Source organism: Furipterus horrens, unplaced genomic scaffold, assembly GCF_987537825.1.
Source record: "Furipterus horrens unplaced genomic scaffold, mFurHor1.1.pri manual_scaffold_6, whole genome shotgun sequence".
NCBI lineage: Eukaryota > Metazoa > Chordata > Mammalia > Chiroptera > Furipteridae > Furipterus > Furipterus horrens.
The window spans coordinates 104,428,122-104,454,774 of NW_028327176.1; the positions used below are offsets into that span (position 1 = coordinate 104,428,122).

The following is a 26,653-nucleotide window of genomic DNA, read 5'->3' on the forward strand; positions in this document are numbered from 1 at the left end:
AATCCATGGACTTTACTCAAGATTCTGCCACTAAGTAGCAGTGTGAGCTTAATCTCTTTAACTTTTATGCCTTGTGGAAAAGTTCAAGTTTCCATTAAAAAGTCATGTAGCATAATTCAAGGTATAAATGCAAGAAATCCAAAGATCAGAGGTTTTGCCAATTTTATAAATACAAAGTACAGTTTCGCCTGAGAAGATGTTTTAACAACCCATCACATGAAAAAAAAAAATTCTTCTTTTGTTAGACGCATAGTTTGGGGGAAAAGTAAAGATAGATGATAGCAAAAGAAGCAAGAAAACCTTTTGAGAGCTGCACCTTTAATGTCCCCTGCCTCACTGATGAAAAGAAGACAGATTTGTACTGTGGTATCAGAATAAGCAAAACAATAATTAGGAAAGTCTAGGTTGTAAGTCATCATCTGTATCCTTGAATGCGAAACATCACTTTATTCATTATGTAAAGTCAAACTAAGAAATAAAACTCAAAGCAAAGGTCAGGATTCAAAGTGACCTTAGCAAATTAGAGAAGTTAAGAGAAATAAACAAAAGACTAAATGAAAAGAGTAAGGCAGTAAACCACAGAAGAAGAAAAAGAAATTATACAAATATGAGGAAATTCCAGCTGTGCACAGTTATGTTAGAAAGGGAAACACACACACACACACACACACACACACACCCCTTGAAATAATAGTAGGTAACAGAGAGATTATATATCAGCAAAAGAGTAGAGCAATTTTAAAAACAAATATAAGGCCAAATTATATGTAGGCATCTTATGATGCTACCCATTATGGTTAGAACTTGCTTACACAGAGGAGCTACCTAGCTTTGGGCTTCACATCAGGAAAGAATGTCAGAATTCAGAGGGCTCAGAAGTGAAGTACCAAAATATTCACTTGTTGGAATGTTTCAGATCTGGTAGGTCCATGAATTTGCATTTCTGATAAACTCCCAGGTATGACTGCTGTCACTGCTCTAGCAAAAATAATAACAATAATATATTCTTCATAATTCTCAATGATAATATATTTCTCAAGAATAGCATCATTGAGAGCAACTGCATAAAAGGACTGAGATCACTCAGCTTGCCGAAGGGCTGCCATCTGGCTAAGTTTGAAAAAGTGAGTGGGGAAAAGCATTAAGCCAAGGAGTGGATTTCTCTGAGAATGGCAATTGTGAGACACTTATAAGGGTTGCTGCTTGTGAAACAGTCCTCTAAAAAATCTCTTAAACTATAACATAATTTTACATAACAAATATAAATTGATTAATTACATACAATTCCATATGAAAGTAGATAAACTATTAATAGTTTCTAATAATTTGTGAGACACACTCCCTATTTCATAGAAAAATAATGTGCAACCATATACTCTAAATGTTTTATTCAGTTTCAGGGGGTTGATAGAATCCCCAAATGCCAACCAATAAAGTTGGTTTTTATCATCTTTGGACTGTAATTAAGAATTTTTTCAAATAGGCTTTTTTTTCTTTTTAAAGAGGAAAATAAGTCAACGTATCCATTTCCCTAAATGAGCAGCTCTTGCACAATGAATGAGTGTTTGCTGACCTCTAGTGGCAATGGTAAGAGTTACAGCTTCCAACTCGTTTTCCTCTTAAAAATTGCAGAACTTTTGAGTCCTTTTCTAAAACTTAATCAAATCTTTTAAAATAAAGTAATTTCTATTATTCCTCTCCTAGGAGTTACCAAACTTCAAATATCACAATTTACCTGCCCCTGTAACCTCAGTGATTTTTTTCTTGTACTTCTAGTTAAAAATCAAGTGTCTTGAAATAATAGAAACGGGCTTTAAAAAGTAAATTAATTTAAGCACTGTCTTGAAAAAACTGTAGCAGTAGTAGTTAAATATTAAAACCTGAGAATGTGGAGTTTTGGTTTTCTGTGTCCAGAACTTTCTAATTTCTTCGTTTATTCCTTTATCAAGCACTTATTTTGCACATACACTGTGCCAGAGCTGTTCTGTGCATAGGAGATAGAGTGAAAAGTGAAACAGATAATGTCTTAAACTTAAATATTTTACTGTATCTTATGTTTCCTATTATGGAATTTTTAAATTAAATTTTTTGATTTTCCTGTTGTAGAATTTTAAGTGGAATAGATCTCTTCCTCAATGTTCTGCCTATATACATGATGCTAATCAAGAACTCAATTTCTAGTATTTTAAACAAGAATTGTTTCTCCTTTTCTCTCTCCACCACCACAATAGTATTACCCATCATGGAATTTTCGTCTAAGCTCAGAGGAAGCGATGCTTTATAAATCCTTCACCCACATTGAAGCTGCAGACACATATTAGGAATATAACTTAGAGCGCTATACAGGGGTCATATGTGCAAATGGTTTTTAAGTGCACAGGTACAATATCTATGATTATGCAAACAAGATAATCACCCGGCTAAGCTGTTCCTGCAGTGATGATGGCAATTTCTTCCCTTTGATATTTTTCTGAAGCTTATCCTGTACTGGAAAGCCCCGTCATGGGACTATCAAAGCTTTGCACCTTCCTTTCTAAGAAGCTTAAAGCAAGGAGAGATCATGGTGTGTCAGTGAGTCAGAGCTCCAGTAATTACCTGAACATTGCAAAATAAGAGGATGATGTTAATGTTGGCTGTTTGCCTATAATAAGAATTCAAGGACTGAGCAGTCAGGCAAATATGCAAGAGATCTTCAGTTTGATGATCTAGCCCCTTCACTAGTGCCTCAAATAAGCAGATGTTCTCAGCAGCCCCACCCCAAACAAAGACCAAAAGATTATTCTCTCCATGATGCCTAAAGCTGTCATTGAAACCAATATTTAGACTCATAATCACTTTTTTCATCATCATATCACTACAGTCAAGAACACGGGTGATAAATTTTTGTTGCATTAACATGACAAAAGTCATTATGTACCATTTTAATACAAGGTCTTTGATTCTAATTACCTACCACCTTAAATAGGGAGTAGAGAAAAGAATTTCCCCCAGGAACACATAGAAACATTAGGGGTCAGCACAGCATTAATCACAAATATGGAGCTAACCAAAGAATATCACTCTCATATATACTCTTAAAAACATATGGCATTTTTACTGACCATCCAGGGGAGGAACCAAGCAGCTGAAGGCAGACACAGTAGCGTTCGCCAGGACTTGGCAGGGAGCCCCACACACGGCAGCTGAGATGTTCCCTGGAGAAAAGCCGGCTCCGAACACATGCACAAGCCTCCCACCCAGACGGCCTTTAAAACAAAATTACAAATTCATGATCATAGAGACAAATCTTTCTTTCTTTACTTGACTCAAAAGTCAAATTCCTGCTTCCTTGCTGCCCATCTTTCTTTTCATGCCCTTGCAGGGTCCACGCTACTGGCCTCAGGTCCCTGAGATGCCCCCCGTTTATCTTCACTAAGCTCTGGCCTCCTTGTTTGTCTGATCCCAATCACATTCAACAACCTATAAAAATGTAATAATTTTTATACAGAAAAGTAATGCTTATTTATAGTTCTTACATTTCTATACAAAAAAAAAAGTATTAAATGAAAGTAAAAGTTTCCCTAATCACCTATCTCCCTCCCCAGAGGTCATCATGTATAGCCTCTTATGAATCCTTCCAGAATTTTCTAAGCATACATATTTTTTATACAAAGATATCTTTCTATACATATTCTTATACAACATAATTTTTAAAATTATAGCATAGACATTTTCCAAGACTCATCACTTCAACAGCTACTTAGAATTTTATTATGTGATCATGCCATAATTTACTTAGCAACTTTCCTATTGATTGAGTCTTCCATTATTTATGCTCTCTTGCTATAATTCATGGTGCTGCAATGAACAGTACACTTATTTGAATAAAACTGTTGAAAATTCTTAGGAGTGGATTTTCTAGGTCAAAAGAAAAGTAAATTTTTAATGTTGATGGATATTCCCATTTCTCTCTCCAAAACAATGTTGCAACAATTTATACTCCTACCAACACTGTATGAATGCGCCTGTCTGATGACTTGCTTCAGTCTGAGAACCAATTAAGGTAAATGCCACCAAAACTCTCAGACAAGTGCAACCTCTAGTCCTCACTGAGATAAGAGTTACAGTTTCTATTGCCCTCATAGCAAGTCTAGGTGGTACTTACACAGCCACCTAACAAACTCAAGAATAACACGTTGCTTAGGGTGCATTTCATACGTCTGCTTTCTCACCATAAAAATCATGGAATTTTAGAGCAGAGAAAGGGGAACCAGGGAGCATCCAGCTCAAACCTCTCTATCAAATAAGGAAGCTGAGGCTTAGAAAGTTACCCAGCTCACTTACTGACATACTAGGGATCAAAATTCTAATCCCTATCACATGCCACCTGGCTGAAGCCAGACACATTTGTTCCAGGAAAAGACACAGCTAATACTTCATCAGCCTAAGTTTCAGCTCCTCTATACTTTCCTCTATACTTTCCTACAGTTTCCTCTCTACTTTCTGCATCACCATCAAATGTGAGCTATCTCAAGTGCATTAAGGCTTTAAGTGAACAGAAACCGAAACCATCATTGGAAGAAACTGCAAGGCAAACTTCAGTTTATCTAAAAGGAGAAAAGAGCTCAACCAATGCAGTCATAGTAGGCAAATGGCCTATTATTAGTGGAGTATGAATTCATCTGTGTAATATCCCAAAATGATAAAAAAATAGTCACATTTAATAAGTTTAAAAGAATTCAAGTTGTCACATATGTATAAAATAGGTGAAGGCATTTATGTTCTACTTAAATGATCAAATTATGAGCTCTTATAAATGGCATTATTTAACTTAAAACATAAATTAAGTCGAGAAAAAGCATCCAATTGAAATACAAGCACACGCTTAGAGAATATGCACACTTTCTTTGATAAAAAATAAAGCCTTGTACATGGAACATGACAAAGATGGCTTTAGGACTATAAGAGGACATTCAGGCTTCTCTCTCCTGTCGTTCAGATCAATGTTGATTTCCTACCCCTTAGAGTAGTGAGAGACACTATTAATCCACTTACATACAGAAAGTGCTCTGTCTTATTTGCTTGGCTTACCAAAGTTCTCAGTCACTGCCGTAACAGTAAGTCTCGAAGTGAAAACCAGGACAGATGAGGCCCAGCCTCTTGTGTGGTCATAACCTCTGACTCGGTAGTCCCCAGCAGGAAGGGACGGCATCATGCACTGGAGAACCATGCTGTTGCCAGAGACACCCGCACAGGGTGATGTCCCGATAAAAATGTCAATGTTCTCAGCTCCTGAGATCTGGGCCACCACAAAGGTTAAGACATCACCAGTGTGAGAAACAGAGAGCAATTCTGGGGTGAAGGTGTTGCTATAACCAACAACTCCCATCTGGTAGGAACGCCCATCTACCTCTATGTCCAGGACCACAGAGCCATTCCCTGCAGGAACAATGCACCGGATGAGTTCAGCGCTGCTATTCACCATTAGGCAGGCCTGCTTGCCAATGTAGACACATGAGCTGTTTCGACCTCTCAAGGCTGTGCCCTGTATGGTCAAGAGGCTCCCACCATGGATGCTGAAATTCTTAGGGAAATAATGAAACACCTGAGGCAGAATGGAGAAGTGTCTGGAACCATTACCAGGACAAGCATACCCACTTCTTGAATAAAAAACTGATAGGTAGTGGAGTCCTGGGGTCAAGTCGCTCATCCAGCATGCCACGTGGCTTGCATTAAAGAAAGTTACAACACAAGGGAGATGATCATCCAAATACACCATTGGCTCATCAGCTGTGGTACCTAACCTCTGACCTCTAATCAGCACTGAAGTCAGAGACCCACTGGTGTTGATGGTCAAGGCATCCACTACAGGAGTTGTCTCTTCCATCAAGAAAAGAGTGCAATTACCCTGACACTCGCTTGGTAGCCCATTGACCAGGACTGTGACATTCAGGGTGAAGGAAGCACCAGGCAGGGAGTCACCCACTAGGTTAATCTGGCAGAGGATTGTCTGGTCCCCCAAGCTCAAAACCACACATGTAAAAGGACCTGAAAGATCAACCTGAACTGACTTCGTCCTGGAGTTGAGAGCCAACCCCCTCACCGTGAGGACTGTCCCACCACAAGCTGACCCATTGGCTGGGAAGACGGCCAGTATCCGAGGTGTCACCACGAATTGCTGGGGCACTGCAGACATGTTAGCAAAGCCCATCTGCTGATGACGTACTTGAAGAGGATAGACACCCGCCTCCAAACTGTGAAGAGGAAAGGAGCAGCTGGACAGGCTCCTGTGGCTCCTGAAAGACTGTGTCTCAAGATGGCAGCTCAAGCCCCCCAGAAGAATCACTGAGTTCGGGAGGTTATTTCCTTCCACATAGAGGCTCAGGCTGCTATTCGTGAATTCTCCTCGCACGGCAGTGACCACAGGTGTTGCCGCCACCTCATACGTGAAGGCAAAGCCCGTTCCCACCAGGCACGGTGCAGGTCCCCAGGGGGAGGACATGCTGCCAGCCCAGACCTCCACGGGAACTGGGACAGTGAGAACATTGGCCTCAGGCAGCAGGAGGGTGGGTGGGGTCTCACACCAGACGTCTGTCTCTGTTAAGTTCACAATGTCACAGGACCGATTTCCCACAAGCACCCAAATTAGAGATGGGTCCCTGCTGAACCCTGTTCCTGAGATGTTGAGCATGGTTCCACCTATAGCATGAAAACCAAAAGCAAAATATTAAAGCTGATATTTAGAACTAGGAACTCACCACCCCTGTGTAAGCCCCAGCACAATTAAGTGGAGGGTGCACCTCAACCCATCAATGTTAAATTTGTGACCATTTTGGCAGGAGCCAGGTGGGCTGATATTTACACACAGTAAAACATTATAAATTGTTGTATAGGAAGGATGTTTATAATATTTAAGACAAAATTTTCAAGTATATTGATAGATCCTAGAAGCCAGCACTTCTATTAACTTATTCACTAATAAAAATTAAATTTCTTGAAGTGTTCTTGTCATCTGCTATATTATCTGATGTTAGTCTACATTGTTTTATATATTATTACATAGAAAGAGTATATGGATATTTTACATAAACATATACAAGTTATATATTAATGAAAAATCAAATTCCTTAGTCTTAGCATCTGCCATATTATCTCACATATTATTTAATATTATTCTGTCATTATGTGCAGTACATGTACATTGTTCATATAGTCAACTTACACACTAATGGAAAATCAAATTTGTTGACATCTTCTACTTACCTTCTATATTATTCTACTAATATTTCAATATTCCATATATTATATAGTTATATGTGTGTGTATATATATGTATGTGCATATATATATGTATATGGCATGTCAAGAGCCACTTGCTTATGAATTTACTGCTATTTTCATAGACTTTGTCTTGCACTCTAGCTGAGGGACAATCAAACCCATCGTTAGGACAGGCATTGGAGCAACATACCCCATATCATTACTAAATCAGTAGTATAGCCAAGTAGCTTCAAAAAGATTTTACTACACTCAAAAAAGGATAATGTGGTATTTTATACACTATCACAATGATTATTCACATGCAAATATCTAGCTTTCAGTTTTTTTCTGAAAATAGTTTTCTAAATTTCTCCATTGGTCTTGTTCTTACATCTCCCGTATCGGCATTTGTTTCTGACTACCTCTGGGTCCTTCACCTGCATCCTTAGAGTAAAGTGAAGACGCCAAACCTCATTCCTCCTCTGCTTATATGTGCAGAATCTAAAAGACTAACGCAGAAGCTCTTCTCTTATTTACCAAACACCCACTTGCGATGCACTGCCCATTAGATGTTTCAATATCTTTCTATGAGGAAAAGAAAAAAACCAAACACATCTTCCTTTCATAAAAAAATTTTAATTTCCTGAGCTTATTGCAGAAAGGAACCCCCGAGTTTCCTGAAGCACAAGGAAAACTCCTCTCCCTGTTCCCCATTTCTGATCTCACTTATTAATGAGTCCAGAAACACAATCTGAATACCCAGTGCTGGGTAAGCAGTAAGTCACATCAGAACTACTCACCCAGAAGAGACCCACAGCACGGCCCGATGCTGAAAACTTCTGTGATGTACTGGATGTGAAGATCGACCCTACAGAAGAAAATGGGGAGGTGACTATGAAGTATCTGAGAGAATTCGAAAAAGACTCTGAAAGGAAGGAGGAGGACAGAAGAGATGTATGTGTTTGAGAGAGAAGAGAGGAATGATGGAGAGCGAGTGTGAATACATTGCCTAACAGTGAGGAAAAGAAATGCTAAGGAGAAAATGTTGGGTGGGACATTTCCTTGGGCCAGTATTATGTGGTGGCATCAGTCCCATGCAGTTTAGCTAACTTTCGGGAGTGAGGAGATGGAACTTCTGGAGAAACACTGGGCAGAGGGACTTCAGGGGCAAACGTGATATGAACATGGCTTGGGCAGTAATTATAAGCCATGCATTCAAAGCCCAAGACAAATCTTATTAAAAGTATTTTTTTAATACAGACTCTTCTTAAGCATAGACTCTTCCCCCTTCACATATCGATGCCTACCCTCACTCAAGAGCCATCATATCCTAGTTCCAGAAAGTTCTCTGTTCCCTGACTAGTAAGCCAAAAAGTTTCCCTGAATTGGTTTTGAAAGCGAACTGTCCTGTAGGGTTTCTAAGATGTGTGCAAACTGTATGATTCTCATGTACTCGTCCCCTAGCTTCAGAAAAAAAAATTAAAGACCTAACTCAAAACTAGAATTCTTCAACTGAATCACTAGACCACCAAAGAGACCTAAAATTAATGGCAAGTTGTCCACCTCACCCTTGTGAGCGAATGCTGATCCCATTGATGGAGACTGAGAGTCTGTGGAGGCCAGCTGGCAGTGGGGGCAGCACCACCTCCAAGCCCTGGGCAGTCTTCCTGTGAACTCGAGCCAAGGAATCCTCGATACGGACTTCCACACCCAAATTTGAGTAGTCCGGCAGCTGTGCCATCCTCACAAAAAGGGTCTCACCTCCTGTGTTGGAAAACATTCCTCAGCCTCTGTGGTGTGGGTTTGTGGTTTCAACCACCTACTCAAGTCTAAAATTGTCTTTTATTATTAAACAGATGGTCAGTCCTGTGCATAATACTACAATTAAGAGTTTAACTGCCAACCTAATATTTTTCATGAAACTTCTAACAATTCTTTTTAGGGAGAAGGAGTGAAAGGGAAGAAGGAGAGGGAGAGAATTGTGAATGTGAGAGAGAAACATCGATTGGCTGCCTTCCATATATGCCCCCAACCAGGGATCAAACCTACAACCAAGGCATGTATCCTGACGGGAATCAAACTGGCAACTTTTCAGTTTTCAGGACAACATCCAACCAATGAAGTCACACCAGCCAGGACTAACAATTATTTTAACAGAGCTACAGCCTATAACCTCAAGAGCATAAAAAGAAAATTTGTCAGGACAATTGTATTGAAGAGGCAAACTAATTTATCTTTGTGTAAAAGCAAATCAAAAAGCAGTTTGGAGGGTGGATGGCCTTCATAATCGGAAAAGAGCACCCCATATTCGTTTTTTCAACTTCTACTTTTCTATGCTAGAAGTCTAAAGCTGTATCTTCTTTATGGGGTGCACTGAACCCCATAACAATGATATATATGAGAATGCTATTTATAGTTTACATAGCACTTTCACATGTGTTATCTCATTTGATCTTCACACTATCCTGATGAGATATATATGGAGCAGTTAAGTAGGGCCGGCATTCAGCTTTCGAGGAAACCAAGATTCAGCAGTCAAGGTTTCATAACTTATTAATGGAAATGTCAAGGCCTGAGCCCAGTCTTTTCTTACATTTAAATACCTTTTTAGTTTAATTAGCAACTCTACTAAAATGCTCTGTATGTTATGGACACTCCGATTCTTTTTACATCAAATATTATTGAGTATCAAGAGTAATATATTATAAGGAGCACAAAAATAAGTTTCACATAGACCTTGCCCTCAAAAAGACCTCAAAGGTGGTATAATAGGTGCTAAAATAGCTTCAGTTATAAGACCTACCATAAGAGAGGTGAAAATTAATCAGTGGGTTGTTAAAGCAAGAGCAATGCTGAAAATAACAAGAAGGGCCTTATGGGCAAGATGGTGCTTGACATTCGATTTGAAAGCTAAATCCCAAGAGAACATGATAGACAAGAGGGGATTTACAATTAAACTCTAAAAACTTCACAGTTTTACCCAGTCTTTATAGCACTTTGTTTTTTATTTGTTTGTTTTAGCACTTCCTTATTCCATCTCCCAGGGGCTTTGAGAGAAGGAAAGAGAATTGGTGACTTTCTGAAGACCAGCTACATGTACACAAAGTTAGGAACTCCATTAGACTAGGCCAAGTTGAGGGTGAATCTTGCTAAAGAGCAAGAAAGCCAATTCTGAGGGGTCTCTACTTAATTCAGTGGACAGTAAAGATCTCCAAAGTTTTCTACACAAAGAAATATGATTAAAGTTACTATTCTAATTTGTAAGATTAGTTGAACAGATAGGAAGGGAAATCCATTCTGCAGACAACTGGAGTCTTATAAAGGCAAGAAATTAAGTGTGCAATGGCAGGAGTGAACATGGATAAATATGCATCTCAAACTCCTTTAACTGATAATGTTTGAGAACTGCTACAGAGCTAGCATCTATAAAACACTGTAGCCAAATAGGTGAGGGGGAGAAAAGGTTAGTTAAAAGAAAAATGTCAAAGAGGAGGGTTTGTGGTGTGTTGAGAAGACTGAATGTACTTTTAAAGCCTTGCTCTGCCATTTAATTACCTGTGTGACTTACTTTGGGTTCTCAAAACCTTGGATGTTTCATCAGTAAGATAGTAACAGAGCCCACTCTGCATGGTTTGTTGTAAGGATTAAGTTAGATATCCCAGGCAGCCTCTGGTGTAGTACAGTATTCAAAAGCCCTCAATTAACTTCATCCACATCTGCTTTCCTTCTTCATGTCTTCCCGACCTTGTTTCTACTGTGAAGTCTGAAGTCTCATTTCGGCAAGTTCAAAGAATTTCAGGATTGAGAAAGAAAAAAGACACGACCTCAAGGCAGCAGAGCACAAAAAGCTGAGCTTTGTGTGGGTGGTGCTTTCACAGGTTCGCATAGATGCAGAAACCTCACAGAGGCAACAGGAAGGGACCACCACCCAGAAGGGGAGGAAGGCAAGGACACTCCTGGGGGGGAGGGCAGTCAGAGAGGGGCATATGTGTCTACGTGATGTCATTTTGCTGTGCGGCAGGCAGGGTGGATAGTCTGTGGGTTCAAGAGTTCCTATGGGCATTGATGGTTCATAGTTCTTATAGCCCCCAGGTCTCTCTTATCTACCACATATGGCGGATGTTGGGTGCAGGTTTACAGGGTATGCAAAGCAGGCAGCTATGAAAATGCCAAAACATTACTTTAGGAGACTATATTTAAAATAATTAAGTATGTAAAAATTTGAGTTTGACATTGACATTTGAATATTCACAGCAGGGTCCCAGCCCGCTATGAAGAAGAAAACAACATAGATACAGAGGCCATCTTTGGCTCAATAGTATACCACAGTACCTGGAGAATGATGGCATTCACTTCAACAAAGCATTTTTTGAGTGCTTACTCCATGTTAGCTCCTGAACTAGGTACCTTTAGCTACTTTATCTCCAACTTTCATTAACCTTGAAAGAATTATTCTCACCTAACAATTAAAGGAACTAAAGATAAAGGAAGTTAACTATCTTGCCCAAGGAATGATTGAGCTGGGATTCATTTAAAAAAAACAAAAAACAAAAAACTGCAATGGTCCTGCACATTGAATTCCCCTCTCTCCTCACCCCTCCTCTTCTTTTGATATCATGTTGACTTTATTGTCACATTCAACAGAATTTTCTCCTGAATGGAGCTGTGTCACACTCCAACTTTCAAAGACACTTTCCCAATAGGCTACCACTCTTTGTGGATTTTATAGCACGTTCTTTATTCTGCCTGTAGAAAGGTTTAAATGCAAGTGTAAATTCTGCAATAATGTATCATGTTCAATACCATGAACTCCTTGGACTCCCGGTCAATTGTCAAGTTAATCCTAGATGCCCTTGAGGCACTGATGCCATGTATTTATTCTTTTCATTATAGGTAGGAAATTTTATTAAAAGTCAAAATCACTGAAATCTGAATAAAACACAAAGCTTCCCCCTCCCTTTTCTACTTTATTGGTAAGAATCTATACCACTAAGGAATTTTACACACTTCAGTCACCTGAGGCAGCAAATTCTTCTTCTGCACTATCTGAGGTGAATAATATTGAGAAGCTAAAGGACATCTTCCCTTATTTTATGTACACTAGAGCAATGGAAATGAAAATAGTACCAGAAAAATGGATTCCCAGGTGCTTTATTTTCTTTTTTTTCGGGGAGGGGTATTTGATGGTCTTTTATAATAAACAGTTAGATATGGCTGCTATAAACCCTGTGTTATCTAGCATTCAATTCATCAGAAAGGTATATTACCTTGTACTTTTCCAAATCTATATTGTCTGACATGATAATAAATTGTTATATTTTCATCCTGTCATATCATCTGAATTATCAAAGAAACATTAAATTGTTTCATGCAGGTGTGTGCTAAAAAATTCTTCTTTTTATATGCAGTATGTCTCAAGGAATAAGAGTTCTTGGTTAATCTGAACACCTATTCTCTAATCATATCAAATAACTGCTATAATAGAATATGGTACCAAAAACAGTATTTTGTAGTAAACTATAAGTGGCTAACTGAAATTGGCAACCAGATGGCTTGGTTCAAATCCCAGCTGTTACTTACTAAAGGTAACATCTTAGACAAGTTATTTATTCTTTCTGTTCCTTACTTACCTATAAACTGAGACTAATAATTGTGTAAGTCAGTGACAAGAATCCAAGTATATTATATGCTTGTGCTATTGACACATAGTAGGTGCTCAATAAATGTTCGTAGAATTGTTACCTTTAACTTTCCATGTCATTTTCATGGTGGAAATAGTCCCAATCTTACAGAGTGAAAAAAGATATAAGAAGATTTATTCAATGATGGCTAAAATGAGAATATATTTCATCCAAAATATAACACTAAATAAAGTTCAATAAAATATAAAAACCATTGATTTCCTTTTTATGGAATCAATGATCTAAAAATAAAGTAACTCTTTTATATCATGTATTTTACCTGCTATGTTGCTTCTGTTTCTACTCAGAGACATGATGACTGGATTTAAAGAGAAGACATATGTAAATGCCATGGGAAGAACTGCAGAATGGTCCCCTCCGATCACAGTCACATTCACAATGGGTCCATCTTTTCCCTGAAAAAACCAATATTTAATATCAAACCTCTGTAAATGAGAATGACTTTGAGAGAACTTCATATGGAATTAGTTTAAAAGGTTAATTTTATGAAAATTGTTTTTAAAGAGTACATTTGCTAGTTTCAAGTTCTCACTCTCACACACACACACACAGTGACAAATGCTTATAAAAGGCAAGTGCAGCATCCAACTGATTAAAGAGTAAATAAGAATTATTTTCAATTAACACGCCAATTAATTCTGCAAGAAAATGGCAATTTCAAATAAACACTCATACCTAGCTAAACTATCCATCAAGTCTGAGCTTACTTTCAGATACTTAAGTACTTGGAACACTTCCCTGACAAGTTCTTTCTTAGGATGTTTCTTACAGCTATGATCTTGTAGAATAAACAATACCAAAAAGAAAGAAAGATATTGCAATATGTACTCCAAGAAATCACTCCACTCAGGAGAGCAATCAAGGAAAGTGCTAGAATAAAATCTGCAGAATAAATCTAAACAACATCAAGTTTGAGTAAATCAGGAAAGAGAGAGCATCAAGAAAAAGAGTTACTAATAAAATGCAATTTTTTCTTAAGATAGAAGATTTTTATTATGAGGAAGACATGTTTTAAAAAACTCTAAGGAAAAAACTGTAAATTATATGTGTATATTTCCACCAATTCTGCCAGCATCATTTAAATAGTTATAATAATGTATCTGGCTGGTGTGGCTCAGTGGACTGAGTGCAGGCCTGTGAACCAAAGTGTCACTGCTTCAATTCCCAATCAGGGCACATGCCTGGGTTGCAGGCCAGGTCCCCATTTGGGGACGCACAAGATGCAACCACACATTGATATTCCTTCCCCTCTCTTTCTTCCTCCCCTCCTCTCTGTCTAAAAATAAATAAATAAAATCTTTAAATAGTTATAATAATGTAAGCACAGTTCATTGGTTTAAAAAATAAAGGTATTATAACTATATTCAAAAGTGGTTTTTCAGAAAGGATGACTTAGGAAGGGAGAAGAGGTAGGAGAGCATGATTATTTTACTATTTTCCTTTTAAACTTGGCATATATTACTTCGATCAAAATTAGTTTGTTTTTTAGTGTTTATTCTCTTAAGTAAAAGAAATACAAACCATACAAAATTTACTCATTAAAATGTAAATATATATTAAATTGATTATATCTATTGTTGGCTAAAGCACCAGAAATTAGATGCTTGTACAGTGATAGTAAGAGTATAAATTTAAAAGGAACTTCAGACAACTGAATACTACATATCCTGAGAAAAGTAAATATTACCAAAATTATAGTGATTGGTATGATGAAAGCTCTGTTGTTTAAAATAGGAAATTTTGTAAATTATCTTAATGTCCACTAATAGGGAATAGTTAAACAAATTACAATACAACCATATATTGAAATTGCATGCAGTTTACATATAAAAGCTAACATTTCATAATATTTGAGTAACTGGATAAGATAAAAATGTGGCACCAGAGATCAAAGATTATTCTGACCCGTCTCTTCCAGAGATTTTCATTTGTTCAGTAAACAACAATCTTTGGGGTCATGGATGTACTAGGAATGCTGATGACAGTGAAGTCAGCTCTGGCCAGGAAGTTCACCCTCACTAACACACCAGGGAAGGACCTGGACTCAAATCTCTTCACAGGCTATAAGAGAGTACTAACTAAAGAAGAGGAAGAAAAAGAAGAGGATACCTAAACGAGGGACTTGTTTTTAAGGGGAAAAGAACACAGTAGAAAATAACCAAGAAAATATTTTATAAGAACAAAATATTCTATAAGTGTCTGAGTTCCACCATTTACATCCAACCCAAAAAACAAAATTGCTTGTGAAAACTAAGTTATTGGCTGTTTGCTTAAGCTTGAAGTAAGATTGAAAGCTATATAAGCTGTATAAACCAACACCCAGGATGTTCACTAGATAAACTTATTTATTATGTGGCACTAATATTTATTGAGCATATGGACTGGGACACCCTTCTTTGTCTTCTTTTAAAGAAAATTAAGTGATGTTAATGACAAGCCCCGTGGGTGGAGTCAGCTTCCCACTTCAAGGCAGAACTGGCAATGTAAACAATATAAGCATTCTCTCATGATGAAAAGGTCATGTCAATTAATTCAGTTCTCAGAAATGATTCACTGACAACCTCACACTACATGCTAATGGTCACCCACACAGAGAGAAAGGATGCCAAAGAATTCCACTTACTCTGGGTGGAACTTGGCATTGAATTGTTCGTGAGTTGCTTGTGATGACATTGATGGCACAAGACTGAGATCCAAATAACACCAGGCTAACATCTTCCAAACTGGAACCTCGAATGGTGGCCCAGAGTCCTCCTGTAACAAAATTAATTAATTAATTAATTAAAATTTAAAAACCAGCATTTTCAGGTGGGATATACAGCCATACACACACAAATTAATTATCCACAAGAAAGATAAAATACAATTAAAATATGAAGCTCCTTAGTCAAAATACAAGGCATACTCAAACTGCAGAGAAAGAATGAGGTTAAATATATAAACTGCTACACAGAGAAGAAGAAATGGTGACCAGAGAGCAGACATCTGTAGTAATGTCCCTTGGAGTTATTTAAGAATAAAACATAGAAACACAATACTGACTTCCAGCCAAGATGGAGGCCTAGACTGACATGCTCCATCTCCCTCCACAACTAAGAAGGACTACAACTACTGCAAAACCAGCAATAACCAAAAGTTCCAGAAAATAAAGCTACATGGAAGTCCAACATATGAAACTATAAACAAGTGGTGCTCATCCAGAAGGGTAGGAGGGTCAAAGTCGGGGCAGAGAGATCAAGCTGCACTGCTGGCAGCAGCTGTGGCAACAAGCAGTGGGACTGTGATAAGCACAGACACCTGTACTTAAGGGGAGGTGAGAAGTGCCAGGGGAGCACCCCCAGCTGCAGTCCAGACCTGTCAGTTCACGATTCCAACACCGGGGAAGACAGACCCCATTGCCTTGGACTGTGAGGCCCAGAGGGCGTGGGGATGAAGGAGGAGGCTCCCGGTCTCTCAGTGGAGAGTGAATGGCAGGAATCCATCTTGGATCCCTGCCCCTACACAAAGTGCCACAGTGTGGTGAGAAGGGTCACCAGGTTGTGATGAGTGCTCAGGGCTCTGCACCCGATAGCATAGGAGGTGTGACAGCCCTGCCCAAGAAGGAAAGGTAAACAAACCTGTCAGGATGACAGGGATAATGATAGAGATACCCATCATGCAGCTGACTAGAAAGCAAATACACCAGTTAATGGATGAACAGACAGATAAACTTTCTGAGGCTCAGTTCAGAGCTATAGTTATAAGACAGCTTACAGAAATAACAGCGGGACATAATCAAGACGGGGAAGGAATGAAGGCTAATCCTGCTGAAATGAACAAAAACATGTACAAAACAAGTGGTGAGGGAAGGAAAACCAGGGATCAATCAACAAATTGGAACATAGGGAAGGAACATATAGTCAACCAGTGCAGAAAGAGGAAACAAAAAGTGAGGAAAATGAGGAGAAGCTCAGAAACCTCTGGGACAACTATAAGAGAGCAAATATACAAATTATAGGATTGCCAGAAGGTGAAAAAGAAGAACTAGAAACTGAAAAAATTATGTGAAAAAATAATGGAGCAGAACTTCCCTAACTTGGGGAAGGAAATAGATTTATAGGTCCAGGAAGTGCAGAGAGTTCCAAAAAAACTGGACCCAGGGAGAACCACACCAAGACACCTTGTAATCAAAATGTCAAAAATGAAAGATAAAGAGAGAATCTTAAAAGTAGCAAGAGAGAAGAGAAGAATTATGTACAAAGAGGTCCCAATTAGACTATCAGTTGATTTCTCAAAGGAGACTCTGTAGGCAAGAAGGGACTGGCAAGAAATATTCAAAGTAATGAAAAGCAAAAACCTACTACCACGATTACTCTATCCAGCGAAGCTATCATTCAGAATAGAAGGGCAGAGAAAGTGCTTCCAGGACAAAGTAAAACTGAAGGAGTTCATTAGATCCAAACCACTGTTATATGAAATGTTAAAGGGACTTGTTTAGGAGAAAGAGGATCAAAACTATGAACATTAAAATGAAAACTGTATCACAACAACCAACAACAGAAGCTAGGGAATTGAAACAAAGGCAGACTAAGTAGGCAATGAGAGTGGGAAAAGAATTATAGATACGGGGAACATTATGGGGGGAGGTCAGCAGGGAGGGGGAAGGGGGAAAGGGAGGGAGATGGTACAGGAATTAAGAAGCATAGTAGGAGGGAGTGGAGTAGACAGGAAGATGTTGAGAAGAACTATATGCACAACCAATGGGCATGGACTAAGGGGGGGGACAACTGGAGGGAGGGGGCCACTGGGTGGAGGGGAGAAGAGTGAAAAGAAATTGGGACAGCTGTAACAGCATAATCAATAAAACATATTTAAAAAAGAAAAGAAAAGAAACATAATACTACCACAAGCCAGAGAAACAAACAGGATGATCTCTGAAAAACCCTTCCTGCCCGAGATTTTTAAACGTCATCCCTGACAGTCCTATAAAACTTTTTTTTTCATAGAAACATGAAGTATTGCATAAGGGAGCATCTAGGTAGAAAGAGCAGTAGGCCCAGAGTCAGGGCCACAGATTGCTCTGTCAGTTAAAGCAGATCATTTGTAGTATTGTCGCTGAGTTCACTGGTTCTCACTTTCCTCGTCTTTAAAACACAACCTTCCGCACTTGGTTGCGGGGAGAAGATGGCGGCCGAGTAGTTAGAAGCTGAGCCCACGTGCTCCTGCCCCCAGCACGGATTTTCAGCTGATCTTCTGACAGGCGCCCTGAGCTATCAGTGGAATCCTAGCTGATATGAATGTTTGAAGCCAAGGAGTACAGATGAAGCTTTGCACTGTCCAGTAAGAGATTTATAAGTTGAAGGGGAAATACCCTGCGTGAGGTGCCTGCGGCAAAGGAGAGAAGTACACAGCTTAGTAGCTCCCACCCGTCCCGGAGTTTGGGGGCGGGGTGGGGGGTGGGGGGTGGGGGGCTGGTCCCACACAGGGAACCAACCCCCAACCCTAATCAGGAGAGACGTGGGAGGATATACAGAGTCTGGGAGACTCAGGCAGCGCACACACAGCGGGCAGCACTTTCACAGCAGTACCGCCAACCAGGAGAGTCCAAGAGAGAAACTCTAGCTCCTAAAACTGTCAGAGGCATCGGTAGGCTGTGGCCAGCCCTGACATAGAAAGACTTTTTGCCTTTTGGGGAAATGGAGTGTGTGGAGAGCCAGGCAGTGGCTCGGAGCTGCAGTGAGGGTGCCACACAGGGACTTTTTTAGGAGTGGAGCAGAGGCGTAGCTGAGCAGGAAACCTGCAAGCACAGTTGCCCTGCCAGCAAAGGCCAGATTCAAAGCGTGGTTCCTGCCCACGGAACCCAGCTGACCAGAAAGAGTAGAAGGCTGCATCGTGAACACATTGCAGCAAAGGTATTGTGGGGCCACACCCAGTGCAGTTGGCAAGTGGAGGGCTGCATGCAGAATGGAAGGTTTGGGTCTGAGCCTCCTTCAAAAGCAGCGAGCTAGGAACTGGATGGGCTAGAGTCACTCAAACTATGGAGTACAAACCTCTAGGAAGGGGGAAGCATGCCCCTTCCCTACCTGCAGGCTTGCAAACTCCACAGAACAGTAAGGCCAGGCCTTCCAGGCACATACCTGCAGGGGAAAGAAAGAGACTCTCCAAAGAAGCCATTTATGAACTTTTATCAGACGCTCTGCTGGCCCCTCCTCAGGTCCTATTCCACTGAAAACAGCAGAGTAGAGAGAATAGAAATTGGACAAGGGGTATGCAGCACACCATCCAGCCTCGGCTCTCATACAGACCTGCCATCAGTGCCAAGAAGGAAGAGCTGACTCTTTACACAGATTGGCCCTTCACATGAAACAGACAGCTAAGTCATCAGAAACTACACATTATTGGGCATAACCTGTGAAAGACCAAGACATGGGGCACAGGAGCAGGAAAACACATCCACAATCTTCCCTGAAGGCTGAACAGTACCTCCTAGGGGTTGATTCGGGTATCCCACCCTCCTGATTGCATGAGAGGCCCCCTCTGGAGGCAGTGGAGGTGGTACATGTAGTGCTGTTGGACATTAGATGAACCACCGGTGGACCCTGTGCTGAAAAAAGGCCCGCAGGGCAGAACAGTAAGGGCCGGCCAAGCCTAAAGGAGAGCCACAGACTACAGATCACTAGGAGCCTCGAACAGACTGCCTAAAACTAAACTGAAACACCAGCTGATATCAGGGATGGATCCTGAAGAAGACAGTAGGCCAACAAACACTAGACTGCTGAGATGAACTCCACCTTGTTCTTTTTCATTATTTGTGCTATTTTTATTCCTGCATAGCTTTTTAACATTGTTTCTTTGTCTTCAAATTTGTTCCTAATATTCCACTATATTTTAATTTTATTTATATATATCATTTTATTTTTATTACTTTTTTATTTTCATTTTATTTTAGTTTTAATTCCAATCTGATATTTTACTCTTCCCTTCTCTTACTCCATTTTGCCTTCATCCTTCTTTTTCTTTAATTATTTATTTATTTGTTTATTTATTTATTTGTGGAGAAAGGGGAAAGGAGAAAGAGAGGGAGAGAAACATCACTGTGTGGTTGCCTCTCACTTGTGCCCCCAACTGGGGACCTGATGTGCAACCTAGTCATGTGCCCTGACTGGGAATTGAACCAGCGACACTTGACTCTCAGGCCAACGCTCAATCCACTGAGCCACAGCAGCTAGGGCCCCATCCTTCTTTCTTATTTTTGTTTTAAATTTTTTTCCCTTTTACACCTTATTTCTATTTTTCATTTACTATTTCTCCTCCCTCCATCCTCTCAACCATCTTTCTTTCCATCAGTCATCTCATATTCTTTCCCTCTTTCTAATAATACCCTTATTGTCATCCTACCTTTATTAATACTTGCTCAGTTGTCATTAATATTGGAGTTGTTATTGCATTTCTTCAATTTTATCCCTAGTTGTTCACTATATTTATTTTAAATCTCACATTTTACTGTTTCTACACCATTTCGCCTTCCTCCTGCCATGTCTTATTTTTGTTATAAATTTTAGTTTTCCTTTTCTTAGCTTGGTATCTAACCCTTACACTTATTATTTCTCCTCCTTCTATCCTCTGAGAATCAGTAATCTTTCTTTAAATATCTCACACTTTCTTCCTTTTCTTTCTTTTTTCTTTCTTATAATACTATTATTCCCTTTCCACCTTTATTAATCTTTGCTCCTTTGTCATGAATATTGCTAAGGTTGTTGTTTTTCTTCAATTTAGTTCCTATTTTCTCTCTATTTTTCTCTCAAACCTCATATTGTACTACTTTTTTTCTTACTCCAGTTTGCCCTTTTCCTTACATTATAAATTTTATTTTCTTCTTTTCTTCACCTTGTTTCTGTTCCCTACTATTATTATTTATCCCCTGCTACGCTCTCAAAATCATTTTTCTTTCTGTTAGTCACCTCATTTTTTTCTTTTCATATTAATTCTTACTCTCTTTCCACCTTTATTAATCTTAATTCATTTGTTGTTGATATCGCAGTAGTTGTTGGGGGATAATTTTACTCATGTGGGTATTGTTTGCTGGGTTGTTTTGTTTTCTTCTGGCAACTCCTATGCAACAGCATACAAGATGTGGAGGGGGCTGTGACTCTCTGTCAGCCAGTGGGAAGGAATAACCCACCAATAAATGAGCCAACAACAACCAAAATCCAAATACAACAGAGAGCCCACATAAACTGTATATTGGACATCTCTAGAGTATCCAGCTCAGGAAATCAAGGAGACTGCACCACTGAGGTCCACAGGACTCCTACCACTGAAGGTCACCCCATGAACAGAGGGAGTCAAAGCAGATCAATCTAGTATGTAGAAACAAACAAAAAGAGCCACTTAAAATGGAGAAACAAAGAAACAAGCCCCAATTGAAAGGAAAGGAGGAATCCCCAGATTTCTAAATGTGCTAAGTGAAATTAAGGCAAACAACTTACCAGATACAGGGTGCAAAATAATGGTAATAAGGATGCTAAAGCAACTCAGTGAGAACTATAAGGAACTTAGGGGGGGACTACATCAGCATGAAAAAATACATAGAAACTATGAATAAGAACCAGGAGGAAATGAAGAATAAAATATTAGAAATGATTAATACACTAGAAGGAATTAACAGCAGGCTAGATGAAGCATAGGATCAAATCAGTGTGCTGGAAGACAAGGTAGAAAAAGCATCCAGTCAGAGGAACAAAATTTAAAAAGACTCAGAATAAAGATAGTTTTAGGGAACTGCAGGTAAAATGAAATGTAACAATATTTGCACCACAGAGAATGCAGAAGGAGAGAAAAGGAGCAAGGGACATAAAATCTTTTTGAAAAAATAATGACAAAAACTTTCCTAACTTGGTGAGGGAAAAAGTCATTCAAGTTCAGGAAGCACAGATGGACCCAATCACGATGACCCCAAAGAGGCACACCCCAAGGCACATCATAATTAAAATGGCAAATATAAAGACAAAGAGATAAACTTAAAGGCAGCAAGGGAGAAACAGCCAGTAACATACAAGGGAACTCTGATAAGACTATCAGCTGATTTCTCAACAGAAACACTACAAGACATGAATTATTCCAAGTAATTAAAAGCAAAGAATTGAAACCAAGAGAAGGCTGTCATTTAAAATGGAAGGCAAAATAATGAGCACCCCAGACCCCCCAAAAAGGCTAAAAAAATATCTCCACCAAGCCAGTATTGCAAGAGATGCTAAAGGGGCTGCTTTAAGAAGATGAAGAAAGAGAGAGTGAGAGGAACACAGGTACAAAGGGAAAATAATGCCAATAAATACCTATCAATAATAACATTAAATGTAAATAGACTAAATGCTCCAATCAAAAGACATATGGTAGCTGAATGGATAAGAAAACATGACCCACATATATGCTATCTATAAAAGACACACCTCAGAACAAAAGACCTATACAGGCTTACAGTGAAGGGATGGAAAAAATATTCCAAGCAAATGGACATGAACAAAAGCTGGTAGCAATCATTATATTAGACAAAATAGACTTCAAAACAAAGCCCATAACAATAAACAAAGAAAGTCACTACATAATACATAAGGGAGTTGTCCAACAAGGGGATACTACCCTTGTAAACATATATGCACCCAACCTAGGAGCACTTAAATATATAAGGTAAATCTTGAAGGACTTTAAAAAGGAGCTAGACAGCAATACAGTCATCATAGAGGATTTTAACACCCTACTATCAATAATGGATAGATCGCCCAAACAAAAAATCAACAAGGATATTGTGGAATTGAACAACACTCTAGATCAAATGGACTTAATTGATTTTTACAGAACATTTCACTTCAAAGAAGCAAAGTATACATTCTTTTCGAATGCACATGGGTCATTTTCAAAGATTCACCACATGGTAAGACACAAAACAAGTCTCAACACATTCAAGAAAATTGAACCATATAAAGCATCTTCTTAGATTACAGTGGTTTGACTAGAAACCAGCCTCAAGAAAAAGCACAAAAATAGTTAAATACCTGGAACCTGGATAACATATCTTAAATAATGAAGAGGTTAACAATGAGATCGAGGAAGAAATCAAAAAGCCCCTAGAAAAAAATGGAAATGAACACACAACAACCCAAAGCCTATGGGACACAGCAAAGGCAGTCCTGAGAGGGAAATTCATAGCAATATAGGCCTACCAAAAGAAAATAGAAAAATCTCAAAAAAAAAAAAAAACCTAACCCTACAGCTAAAAGAAATAGAGGAACAACAACAAACAAAACCTAGAGTGAGTAGAAGGAAGGAAACAATCAAGATAAGAGCAGAATTAAATGACAAATAGACTAAAAAAAAAGAAAGAAAAAAACAATTCAAGGGATCAATGAATCTAGGAGCTGGTTTGTGAAAAGACAAACAAAATCAACAAGCCTTTAACCAGACTCATCAGAAAGAAAAAAAAAGAGAGAGAGAAAGAGGACCCAAATAAATAAAATCAGAAACTAAAGAAAAGTTACAAGCAATACCACAGAAAAACAAAGGACTATAAGGAATTACTATGAACAACTATATGCCAATAAATCTGACAACCTGGGTGAAATTTCTAGAAACATACAATTTTCCAAAACTGAATCAAGAAAATGCAGAAAGCCTGAGTAGACTGGGAACAACTAGAAAAACCAAAGCAGTAACAAAAAATCCCAACACACAAAAGCCTGGACTAGATGGCTTCACTGGCAAATTTTACCAAAAATTTGAAGAACTAACTCCTATTCTTTCAAACAATTCCAAAAAATTCAAGAAGAGGGAAGACTCCCAAACTCTTTTTATGAGACCAATATTACCCTAATTCTAAAACAAGGTAAAGACAAAACAAATATAGAAAATTATAGGCCAATACCTCTGCTGAATATAGATGCTAAAATCCTCCACAAAATATTGGCAATCCAGATCCAGCAATACATTAAAAAGATCATACACCCTGATCAAGTGGGATTTATCCCAGGGATGCATGCATGGTACAATATTCACAAATCAATAAACATAATACACCACATAAACAAAATGAAGGACAAAACCAACACGATTATATCAACAGATGCTGAAAAACATTTGATAAAATCTAGTGCCCATTTATGATTTAAAAAACACTCAGCAAAGTGGGACTAGAGGGAACATACCTCAACATAATACAGTTCATACACAAGTAACCTACTGCCAACATTATACTCAATGGGCAAAAACTAAAAGCTTTTCCCTTAATATCAGGAAAAAGACAAGGGTGTCCATGTTCACCACTTTTATTCAACATAGTACTGGAAGTTCTAGTCACAGCAACCAACAAGAAATAAAAGGCATCCAATTGGGAAGGAGGAAGTAAAACTGTCATTATTTGCAGATGACATGATAGTGTACATAGAAAACCCTATAGACTCCACCAAAAAACTACTCAACCTAATAAGTGAATTTGACCAAGTATGGGGATACAAAGTCAATATTCATAAATCAAAATCATTTTTGTACACCAACAATGAGCTATCAGAAACTAGAAAAAAATCCCATTTACTATAGCAACAAGAAAAATAAAGTACATGGGAATAAATTTAACCAAGGACGTAAAATACCTATACTCAGAAAACTATAGAACATGAAGAAAGAAATTGAGGAAGATACAAATAAATGGAAGCATATACCCTGTTCATGGATTGAAAGAATTAACATTATTAAAATCTCCATACTACTCAAAGCAATCTATAGATTCAATGCAATTCCTATTAAAATACCAATGGCATATTTCACTGTTCTAAAACAAATACTCCAAAAATTTATATAGAACAAAAAAAGACCCTGAATAGCCTAAGCAGTGTTGAGAAAGAAGAATAAAATAGGAGGGATTGCAATACCTGATATCAAACTATAGTACAAGGCCACTGTAATCAAAACAGCCTGATACTGGCATAAGAATAGACACATAGATCAATGGAACAGAACAGAGCCCAGGAATAAACTTATGTCTCTATGGTCAATTAATATTTGGCAAAGGGGACATGAGCATACAACAGAGTAAAAATGGTCTCTTCAATAAATGGTGTTGGGAAAACTGGACTGGTACATGCAAAAAAAAAAAAAAGAGAAGATGGAGGCTTAGACGGACGAAGATGGAGGCTTAGACGGACACTCTAGGTCTCCCTCTACAACTAGGGAGGAATACAACTACTTCAAAACAAAGGATAACTAGAAATTCCAGAAAATAAAACTACACGGAAGCCCAACATATGAAGTTATAAACCAGCGGTGCCATTTGGGCAGGTAAGAGTTAAAGAGGGCAGTGCTGTTTGCGGTCGCACCTGGAGCGGCGGGGCGGCGAGGAATCCCGGCTGCGGTCAAGCCCCTGGCGGTGCGTGACCCCGGTGAGGAATCCCGGCTGCGCAAGCCCCTGGCGGTGCGCGACTCCGGCGCTGGGGAGAGCGGCCGCCGCATGCCTTGAACAGTGAGGCCCAGGGGGGCGGGAGGACGGATCCCGGTCTCCTAGCTGAATAACTGTGTGAATCCATCTTGGACCCCCGCCCCCAAAGAAAGCACCACAGGGCTGCGAAATAGGTCACGGACAGGCAGGCGCCGGCCCGTCGCTGATTTGTGACGCGTACACAGGCACTGCCCCCGACAGCCGGCCCAAGAAAACAAAACGCATCTGTCAAAATGAGGCAGGCAACTATAGAAATCCCCGTGATACAACTCACCAGGCAGCAGATAGAGAACCTGACAGATGAACAGATAAGAAACCTGTCAGAGGCTCAATTCTGGGCCATGGTTATCAGGTGGCTTACAGAATTCACAAAAGAGCAGGAAAAAGATAAGAAAGAAGCGAAAAACTTTCATAACGAAAGGAACAAAACCGAATACAAGATAGATGGTGAGAAAAAAAAATCCAGAGTTCATTTCAACAAACTGGAATATGGAGAAGGAACAAGCAGTCAACCAATGCAGCGAGAGGAAATGGGAAGCAACAATGAGAGGATCAGAAACCTCTGGGACAGCTATAAAAGGCCCAACATAAGAATCATTGGTTTGCCAGAGAATGAGGAAGATGAACTAGAACTTGAAAAATTGAGTGAAAATATAATAAAGGAGAACTTCCCAGACTTGGGGAAGGGAATAGACTTGCAGGTCCAGGAAGCAAGGAGAGTTCCCAAGAGACTGGACCCAGGGAGAACCACTCCAAGACACATTATAATCAAAATGTCAAAAATTAAAGATAAAGAGAGAATCTTAAAAGCAGCAAGAGAGAAGAAAAGAATTATGTACAAAGGGGTTCCAATTAGACTATCAGCTAACTTCTCAAGGGAAACCCTACAGGCAAGAAGAGACTGGCAAGAAATATTCAAAGTAATGAAAATCCAAAACCTACAACCACGAATACTCTATCCAGCGAAATTGTCATTCAGAATAGAAGGACAGAGAAAGTGTTTCCAGGACAAAATAAAACTGAAAGAGTTCATTAGATCCAAACCACTGTTATAAGAGATGTTAAAGGGACTGGTTTAAAAAAACAGAAGCTAGGGAGATGAAACAAAGGAAAACTAAATAGGCAACGAGAGTGGAAAAGGAACTGTGGGTATGGGAAGCATATTGGGGGGAGGTCAACAGGGAGGGGGAATGGGGAAAGGGAGGGAGATGATATAGGAATTGGGGATCAAGGTAGGAGGGAATGGAAT

General features: G+C 39.1%; 1 protein-coding gene across 1 annotated transcript in view; it reads right to left on the reverse strand.

The window, feature by feature from the left end:
- The window catches only part of PKHD1 (PKHD1 ciliary IPT domain containing fibrocystin/polyductin), a 440,427-nt gene that overhangs the window by 361,396 nt on the left and 52,378 nt on the right, over nucleotides 1-26,653 (reverse strand). Inside the window, exons 27-32 of the mRNA XM_090282575.1 lie at nucleotides 15,565-15,695; nucleotides 13,201-13,336; nucleotides 8,808-9,003; nucleotides 8,040-8,107; nucleotides 5,071-6,678; nucleotides 3,102-3,245 (exon numbers count right to left, since the gene is read on the reverse strand). Coding sequence (XP_090138701.1) covers nucleotides 3,102-3,245; nucleotides 5,071-6,678; nucleotides 8,040-8,107; nucleotides 8,808-9,003; nucleotides 13,201-13,336; nucleotides 15,565-15,695 — 2,283 coding nt within the window. The remainder of the gene's footprint in view (nucleotides 1-3,101; nucleotides 3,246-5,070; nucleotides 6,679-8,039; nucleotides 8,108-8,807; nucleotides 9,004-13,200; nucleotides 13,337-15,564; nucleotides 15,696-26,653) is intronic.